This window comes from Ailuropoda melanoleuca, chromosome 11, assembly GCF_002007445.2.
Source record: "Ailuropoda melanoleuca isolate Jingjing chromosome 11, ASM200744v2, whole genome shotgun sequence".
Classification (NCBI taxonomy): domain Eukaryota; kingdom Metazoa; phylum Chordata; class Mammalia; order Carnivora; family Ursidae; genus Ailuropoda; species Ailuropoda melanoleuca.
The window spans coordinates 462,544-471,601 of record NC_048228.1 but is presented as its reverse complement, the minus strand read 5'-3'; the positions used below and the strand labels follow the sequence as shown (position 1 = coordinate 471,601).

Below are 9,058 nucleotides of genomic sequence, written 5' to 3'. Positions count from 1 at the left end.
GCGCACGGCGGCGCTACGGCTCCTCCTAGCGCGCGGGGCGCGGGTGGACGCCCGGGACAGCGTGGGGAGCACGGCGCTCGGCGTGGCGTCGAGCCTGGGCCGCAGGCAGGTACGTCTCGCCCGGACTGCCGGGGGCTCGAAGGTTGCCTCGCCGGTGTCTCCCGTTTGTAACCTCTCTTGGAGGGCCGGTGAGGTTAGCATTCGGACTTCATGCTGGTGACTGGCAGCAACAAACCTACAGCGAGTGCCAGGAATGTTCTTGAGTCCAGCAGGCCCCGGGGCATCGGGAAGGGAGGCCGTGGGCTGCTCAGTCTCGGATTTTATCTGAGGGTATTTGGGACAGGTGGTTGTCTGGGAGCGGAGTCCCTCCAGGGTGGCAGGGGTGCTGGCTCATTTTTACCAAACCGGGAAGCAGCATTGAGAAAGAGGCTGTTAGGTGGGGAGGCCAGATGAGGTGTGGGTCAGGGCCAGCCTCTGCCCTCTCCTTCCCACCTCTTCTAGGACATGGAGGTGCTGCTTGACCATGGGGCAGACCCCAGCCTCAAGGACAGGCACAGTCGCTCTGCACTCCACAGGGCCGCTGCGGGTGGGCACCTGCCCGCCATCCAGCTGCTAGCAGCCTGGGGGGCGGAGCTGGATGCTCGAGACTCACTGGGCCTCACACCCCTACACTATGCTGCTCGGGGAGGCCACACAGAGGTCGCCAGCCACCTCCTAGACAGGGGAGCACAGGTCAATGCTGCTGGATGGCTCCACAAGACCCCCCTTCACCTTGCCATGGACCATGGCCATGGCCCCACAGCAGAGCTTTTGCTGTGCCGAGGGGCTAGCCCCGCCCTGAGGACACAATGGGGTGAAGTGGTCCAGGACCTGGTGTCTGAGGGAGCCTGCCCCAGGTACTGCCCACCCTTTGCAGAGAGCAGGAGTGGGAAGGGCACACAGCCCAGAGGCCATGAGCCGGACAGAAGTCTTCGGGCTCCCACGGCCTTCAGAGCGCGCCAGGCTCCTCTCCTCTGGACGGAGGCTGCCTGCCTGCCTGAGGGGAGAACCGCTGAGAGGTTCCCAGAAGAGAAGGGGACAGCTTCTTCAGCTCCAGTAATGGACCTGGGACTGCCCCACTGCCCCCTGGGGGCACACTGCCCGGGCAGCTCCAGCCCTCCCCGCACTATTTCGCAGAGAGACTGAGTCGTGGCAATAGATCTGACTAAAACCTGACAGTCTCCCGTGTCCGCCATGGGGCTGTCACCCTTGGCTGCTGTCGCGGTACATGGGGATGCTCTTCCTGTGTTTTGCTAGATCCAGTATTTGTCTGTCGGCATCCATTTATCACAGGGCCAACTAATGGCCACAGTTGTTTACATCTCCTCTGTGACCCAGGGCCCCGCTCTCGTAACTGCTGTCTTATCTTTCACACACCCAGTTGATCTTCCCCCAGTCCTAAATTACCTAGGGTCAGGCACCAGACAACTAGGGACAGGCCCTATGCAGCAAGGACCACTGGGATTCTCAGACAAGCCAATCCTAAACTGTTTCCCTTGCCCTGCCTTGTCTTCCCTGTGGGAACCCCAATAAAGGCTCTGGCTCGAGCTTGCCGCTCGCTCCTTCCTCCTTCTGCCTCCAGAGGATACTGGTGCCCCTCTCTGTGGCTCTGTAGGGCCTGGCATGTCCTCTCCTCTCAGGAAAGGCAGGTAATAAGAAATGTTCTTCCAGTGGTGTCAGCCTCTCCCTGTCATCACTCAGCCGCCTCCATAAATTAAAACTCATGTGGCACAACTGAAACAGAGTGACAGTTGTCTCTGATGACCCACCTCTGGATCCTCATAGAAAATCATCACCATTATTCCACTTAAATATAGTTTTCCTGAGAGAATGGCTTTATGGGACAGATTTCATTTTTCAAAACTGCGAGTTATGCCAAATTAGCACCTCTGCCCACAGGCCATGGAAACGCTTGTATTTCCATCCAGGGTAACAGGAAGCCTTGAGGGGGTTTGTGTGAATGTGACATGGTCTGATCTGCTCAGGAACCCGCCAAAAACACAGCGGATTGCACCCAGGAAGAGAGGTGCAGGGAAGCCAGGGAGGTGGCTGGCGGGAGCTTAGCAGCGGTGAGTGGATAAGCAGGCAGAACCGGGCTGGTTCTGTGGACTGAGTCCTTTACTTGCTGATGGGCTGGACGTGGGAGGCCAGGGAGAGGGGGGATAACAGTGACTCCTAGTGAGACCTGGGCCTGAGTTGGGGGGTGGGTGACAGACCTTTTATTCCGTGGGGAGAGCAGACACACAGGGGATGAGAAGGGCGGAATAGCTTGCTTGTCCTCGATTGCAATTCTCTTTTTTCAAATAAACCTATTTTTTTGCTGGTAAAACAACTGGCAGTTTTATTCTTAATGTAAACACTCCCACCTAGAGCTAGAGTCCCTGTCTTTGCCCCCTGACACTGAGCGAACTTTTGTGACTATGTGGGCTGCTGGCTCTCCAGGGTGAGCCAAGGAGGTGCGATAAGGCATCCGCATCACCTCGCCCATCAGCCACCACGTAGGGAATGACTGCCCCCAAGCCACCACGCTGTGAGGAAGCCTGAATGCAGCATGGTAACCAGAACATCAAAGTCCTTACATGACCAAGCCCCTATACATTCGCATCAATTTCTATCTCTGGCCTCTGACTTCCTTACTGAGGTTCAGGGGCCCATGGGGCTCTCATGTGCCTCACTCCCACCACACTGGCCTTTCTGCTGTTCCTGACCACACCAGGTGTAACCTGCCTCTAGCCCTTTGCACTTGCCGACTCCTCTACCTGCTGTACTATTCCCACAGACACCTGCTGGCCTCAAGCAGTCACTTCCTCCTTTACTCAGCACCACCTCAGCACATGCTCTGACACGATTTAAAATTGCACCCCCAAGAGGGAAAGCTCTTCTTTAAGGAGAACGCCAATAAATATGGGAAGAATGACAGGGTCAGAAAATCAACGACAATGAATGCAAATTTGATGAGGAACAGGATAATTCCGTTGTCTCTAAGTGTGGTGGCCACAGAGGGGTGCTGCTCAGGTACCCGTTCCACCCTGCCCTCGCCATTCAGCTTCACGTCCACCGCGGCGTCTCTCAGTGAACAGCACACTTCTCTCGGTGGCTCCAGGCACAGGCTGAGCACGGCAGAGGTACTGGGGTCTCCCATGTCCGCCTGGCACGAAGCATCTCTAATAGAAATCTTTGCTCAGAACTGGGCAAGTCGACATGTCTGATCTGCATCCTATCTGAGGCCCTCCCTGTCTGATCCTGCTTCCTCCCCCTTTTTTTTTTTTTTTAAGATTTTATTTATGTATTTGACAGAGAGCGTGACAGAGCACAAGCAGAGGGAGTGGCAGAAGCAGGCTCCCCGCTGAACAGGGAGCCCGACAAGGGGGCACAGGGCTGGATCCCAGGATGCACAGCAGATGCTTAGCAGACTGAGCACGCAGGCAGCCCTGCTTCCTCCTTCTTAACAGGCGTTACACGAGACACCTCCGCACTCCTACCTCCATCTCAGGGTCTGCTTATAGGAAACCCTGTAATGAGTTACGAAGTATTTCTCTACGAGCTACTTATTACTTACAAGCATAAAAATGGTGGGGAAACCTGGTAAACAAAACCTTAACCAAGTGGTAGGGGTGCGTGGGTGGCTCAGTTGTTAAGCATCCACCTTCACCTCAGGTCATGATCCCATCATGATCCCAGGGTCCTGGGACCGAGTCCTATGTCGGGCTCCCTGATCAGCGGGAGGCCTGCTTCTCCCTCTCCCACTCGTTTTCCCTCTCTCACCGTCTCTCTCTCTGTCAGATAAATGAATAAAATCTTAAAAAAACAAAAAAATAAAAATAAAAACTTAACCAAGTGGTCAAAGCTAACAGCACCCATATTGGGATACGCTGCCATCCTGGTACTATGCACCGACAGACACAATATAATTTCTGTAGTATTCTGCCAAAAATGTATAACCTGATTCTAATAATGAGGAAATATCAGACAAACTCAAATTCGGACATTCTACAAAATAACTAAACTGTATTCTTCAAGAATGCCAGGGTCAAGAAAGATAAAAGTTGAGGATTATTTTTTATTTATTTATTTATTTAAAGATTTTACTTATTTATTTGACAGAGAGAGAGAGACAGGCCAGTGAGAGAGGGAACACAGGCAGGGGGACTGGGAGAGGAAGAAGCAGGCTCCTAGCGGAGGAGCCTAATGTGGGGCTCGATCCCAGAATGGCGGGATCACGCCCTGGGCCGAAGGCAGACGCTTAACGAATGAGCCACCCAGGCACCCCTTTTTTAAAAGATTTTATTTTACTTATCTGCCAGAGAGAGAGCACAAGCAGGGGGAGCGGCAGGCAGAAGGAGAAGTAGTCTTCCCGCTGAGCAAGGAGCCCGATGTAGGACTCGATCCCAGGACCCTGGGATCATGACTTCAGCCGAAGGCAGAAGTTTTAACTGACTGAGCCACCCAGGCATCCCGAAGCTGAGGATTAAACTAAAAAGTATAACTAAATGGAGTGCATAATCCTGGACAGGGAAAAGAGCAACGACGAACATTTAACAGGGGCACCCGGCTAGCTCAATCAGTGGAGTGTGCGACTCTATTACTCATTTGTTTGTTTATTTATAAGATTTTTTTTTTAAAGATTTTATTTATTATTTATTTGACAGAGAGAGACAGACAGTGAGAGAGGGAACACAAGCAGGGGGAGTGGGAGAGGAAGAAGCAGGCTCCTAGTGGAGGAGCCTGATGTGGGGCTCGATCCCAGGACTCCGGGATCACGCCCTGAGCCGAAGGCAGACGCTTAACAACTGCGCCACCCAGGCGCCCCTGTTTATTTATAAGATTTTATTTATTTGGGAAAGAGTGAGCTAGATCAAGAGAGAGCATGAGCAGGGGCAGGGGAAAGGGCAGAAGGAAAGTGATAAAGAGACCCCTGAGCAGGGAGCCCATCACCGAGCTAGAGCCCAGGACCCCAACATCATGATTTCTGCCAATCCTCGGACCCCAAGATCATGATCTGAGCCGAAGGCAGATGCCTAACCGACTGAGCCACCCAGGCGCCCCTATTTATCTATTTGAGAGAGAGAGAGAGACAGCGAGAGCCCATGAGCAGAGGGGCAAAGGGAGAGGGAGAAAGAATCCTGAAGCAGGCTGCACATGAGTGCAGGGCCTCACGTGGGGGCTGGATCTCAGGACCCCAAGATCAGGACCTGAGCCCAAAGCAAGAGTTGGACACTTAACTGTGCCACCCAGGTGCCCTGAGTGTGCAATCCCTGTGTGGAGCCCATTTAAAAAAAGAAGAAGAAAATACAACAAAATTGGAACATGAACTGTAGGTTAGATAACAGCATTAATGTTAAGCTTCCCAATTTTGGTAATTTTACTGTGGTTTGCATGAGAATGTCCTTATTCTTAGGAAATATATAGTGAAATATTTAGATATCTGCAACTTCCTTGCAGATAGTCCAGAAAACAAAAACAAGAACACCCAAAACCCTACTATTCAGTTCATAAACATTTACAGAAAGAATAATTTTAAAATGTAAAGGGCACCTGGGTGGCTCAGTCGGTTAAGCATCTGCCTTTGGCTTAGGTCATGGTCTCAGGATCCTGGGATGAAGTCCAGCATCAGGTTCCCTCCTCGGTGGGGAGCCTGCTTCTCCCTCTGCCTGCAGCTCCCCCAGCTTGTGGCGTCTCTCAATAGAAGAAATAAAAATCTTAAAAAAAAAAAAGTAAACAGTTGGTGCTATTGGGTAAAGTGCATTGGGAGTTCCATGAAGCAGTCGTGCAACTTTTCTGTAATTTAAAAGGTTACAAAGAAAGTGCACTCTCCCATTCTGCCCCCCACTTCGTCATTTTTCATTATAACGATAACATGGCGGTAAGGTGGTAAAACACATAAAATTTACCATCTGATCGTTTCCATTTTAGCCGAAGCGAGCACGCGTTTAGACCATGTTGGCGTACAGTGCGACGGTGTTTCGCACGTGCACAACCTGAGGCAGCCTCAGCAGCATCCTGCTGCAGAACCTTCATCACCCCCAGAGGACACCGGTGCCCACGGGCAGCCACGGCCCATCCTCCCCGCCCCCCGCCGGCTGCCGTCCGCGGACCTGCCTACTCTGGGCACGTCGGCCGAACGGAACCCTTAGTATTTACTTTCTCCACCGTACCTACCGCGCCAGACCCGCGGCACCGTGCAGACTGGGAGCCCCAGCCCCGCAGGCGCAGCCGGCCGCCGGTGAGGGCGCTCCGCAGCAGGCCGGCCCGGACCAGCGGCGCACAGACAAGGTTCCCTTCGCCCCGGAAGTCCTCGCCCGCCCGCTGACCCGGAAGCGCTCGGCCGCCGCCACCGCTTCCGCTGCAGGCTTTGCGGCGCGGCGCGTGCGCGGCGGAGCGGAGCGGAGACGCCGGCCGTGGGCGCCATGGTCTTCCTCACCGCGCAGCTCTGGCTGCGGAGCCGCCTTACTGACCGCTACTGGCGGGTCCAGGAGGTGCTGCAGCATGCGCGGGTGAGTCGGCCGCGCGCGCCCCGCGTCCCCCCGCGTCTCCTCCCGGCCCGGAGCGCGCAGGCGGGACATGGAGCCTGCGGGCCGCGCTGACGACCCTCCTTTCCCGTTTCTTGACCCAGCACTTCCGCGGAAGGAAGAATCGGTGCTACCGGCTGGCGGTGAGAGCTGTGACCCGAGCGTTTGTGAAATGCACGAAAGCGCGAAGACTGAAGAAGAGGAACATGAGGACAGTAAGCGCGCACCCGGGAAGGCTGGGCTCGGCCGGCCTCCCCCCGCCCCTTCCCTTGGGCCCCAGGGGGGGCCGCTCGGTCCTGACCTTCTCCGTCCTCAGTACCGCCCTCGGTTCCCTTGATCCTGTCTCTCACTTCACATCCGAAACCCCGGCAAATTCTGCCTGCTCCACGGACGGAGTCTGGGATACCCAGGGTCGCTCCTGGGCCGGTGGGAGAGCCTCCTCGCCAGCCCCCCTACTTGGACCGCCCTGGGTTGTGCTGCGCACATCTCCCTTTTGCTTAAAGTGCTGTGGTGGCTTCCCTTCACGAAAGGCGGCCCCAGCCCGACTCGGCTACTGAGACCTTGTCTCTGGCCACGCTTGGCTTCGATCTGCACCTGGACGGAGCCAAGCCTGCTTCCTCTCGCGCTCCTTGCACTTGCGGTTTCTGCGTCCTCGGGTCACGTCTCACTGCCCTGCGGTGGAGCGCCCTTCTCGTGCACTTAGCGACCAGTATACCACGTATTTGACTTGGTTGGTTGGTTATTGTTCCCCGCCCCCAACCTAAGTGTTAGGAGGGATCTTTCCGCTCTGTGGAATGCTGTAACCTCCGGCCTGCATCATAACACTGTTAAATATTGGCTAAACGGATAAGGAAGAGGGGTAATTCTGACCCTTTAAAGTCAGAAATGCCTCATTAACTGTTGACCACGGTCACAGCATGACAAACTATCCCTGTGCACGCTGGTCTCATGTGCAGGAGTGACCTCTGCACCCCAGCTTTGTTCCTTATGCCTTTCACTTACTCAGAATGGTAGAGGTGGTGCTGTTTCCTGTGACCGCTCAGTGATCTGGTCAGTCCACATATGTATGGGAAGACTTGGGAGCAGTGGATCTCAGGGTGGGATGGGGTCCCTGTAGAGCTGCTGCCTCACATAACTTGTTAGCAATGCAGATTCTCAGTTCTCACCACACCTACTGAATGAGAAACTGGACGGGGGGCCTAGAAATGTTTTAACAAACCTCTGCGTAATTGTCATGCATGTTCAAAGTTTAGAACCACTTTAGTAAAGGAAGAAAATGGACTTGAGTACTGTCTTAAGATTGAGTAGAGAATGGTTTAAAAATCCAATCCCTTATTTTTATTTTTTTATTTTTTACATAATCTCTACACTCAAGGTGGGGTTTGAATGCACAACCTTGAGATTGAGAGTTGCATGCTCTACCAACAGTCAGGAGCCCCATAATCCACCCCCTTGTTTAACAGACCAGATCTGTTCAGAAGCTTCCACATCACTCTGACTTACCCTTCCAGATCATTCTGGACCTAACCACTAGCCTTGATTTCCCTGCAGTTTTCAGACCTTTTGCTGTGCCTGGAACTTACCTTGCTACTCCTTGCCAGGAAGGTTCTCGTGATGCCTCCCCTCCCCTCCAGCCCTGCTCTTACCTCAAGACTGTTTCACCTCCACCTCCACGAAGCTTCCACCTCAGCAGTTTTTCATCCCCACCTGGTAGTACTGATCTCAGTGGCTGTTGTAATTCATCCACATGGATCCTTTCTGCACTGAGCTGTGTCTGCCACAGAATCTTCTGCTCACCTTTGTATTCTCAGGGCCTAAAAATGTGTGTTGAATTAATGCTTTACAGCATGTGACTGCCCTACTTATTTAGAAGGAAGCTGGCATTTGAAGAGTATCAACCTTTGCTAACTGACTGTACTGTAGGCCAGTGTGCCTGAAGAGAAATACTTTTTTTCTTTTTTAAGATTTTATTTATTTGACACAGAAACAGCAAGAGAGGGAACACAAGCAGGGGGACTGGGAGAGGGAGAAGCAGGCTTCCCGTTGAGCAGGGAGCTCGACGCGGGGCTCGATCCCAGGACCCCAGGATCATGACCTGAGCTGAAGGCAGACGCTTAACAACTGAGCCACCCAGGCGCCCCTCACTGACCTTTCCATTTACTTTTTCAAAAAGAGCTGAGTTTGACTGTTCGTTGATTCAGAACCTTTGCTGGGAGGTGTGGACATAACGCCCAAATAGTTCTTAAGCATCTCAGTGTTTTCTTATTTCAGCTCTGGATTAATCGAATTACAGCTGCCTCCCAGGAACATGGCCTGAAGTACCCAGCATTCATCGTCAATTTAATTAAGGTACGGTTGAGGATGTGGTCTTATTGAGGATATGGTCCTGTTGAGATGTTGAAATCTAAAGAAAGCGACCCAACTGACGTGGTCCAGCACAGTGGGCAGTGAGTGGAGTGCTGGCTCCCTGACACGTTCTCAAGGTGGCGTTCTGGCAGGTTCAGGGACCC

The 9,058-nt window shown here is 53.3% G+C and overlaps 1 protein-coding gene and 1 long non-coding RNA gene across 3 annotated transcripts in view; one reads left to right on the top strand and one right to left on the bottom strand.

Annotated features, from left to right (window-relative positions):
- Positions 1 to 2,234: 2,234 nt before the first annotated feature.
- Positions 2,235 to 5,634, bottom strand: LOC109488382. The gene is made up of 2 exons (XR_004628666.1): positions 5,575 to 5,634; positions 2,235 to 3,203 (listed from the first exon to the last, which is right to left on the bottom strand). It is a non-coding gene; the product is annotated as an uncharacterized LOC109488382 (long non-coding RNA).
- A 737-nt stretch (positions 5,635 to 6,371) lies between these two features.
- The window catches only part of MRPL20 (mitochondrial ribosomal protein L20), a 5,960-nt gene continuing 3,273 nt past the window's right edge, over positions 6,372 to 9,058 (top strand). Inside the window, exons 1-3 of one of the 2 annotated variants that reach the window (XM_034671031.1) lie at positions 6,373 to 6,533; positions 6,653 to 6,763; positions 8,820 to 8,897. In XM_034671031.1, coding sequence (XP_034526922.1) covers positions 6,447 to 6,533; positions 6,653 to 6,763; positions 8,820 to 8,897 — 276 coding nt within the window. In that variant the 5' untranslated portion in view covers positions 6,373 to 6,446. Of the gene's footprint in view, positions 6,534 to 6,652; positions 6,764 to 8,819; positions 8,898 to 9,058 lie in introns of both variants that reach the window. The other variant, XM_019792651.2, reaches the window with a different exon arrangement.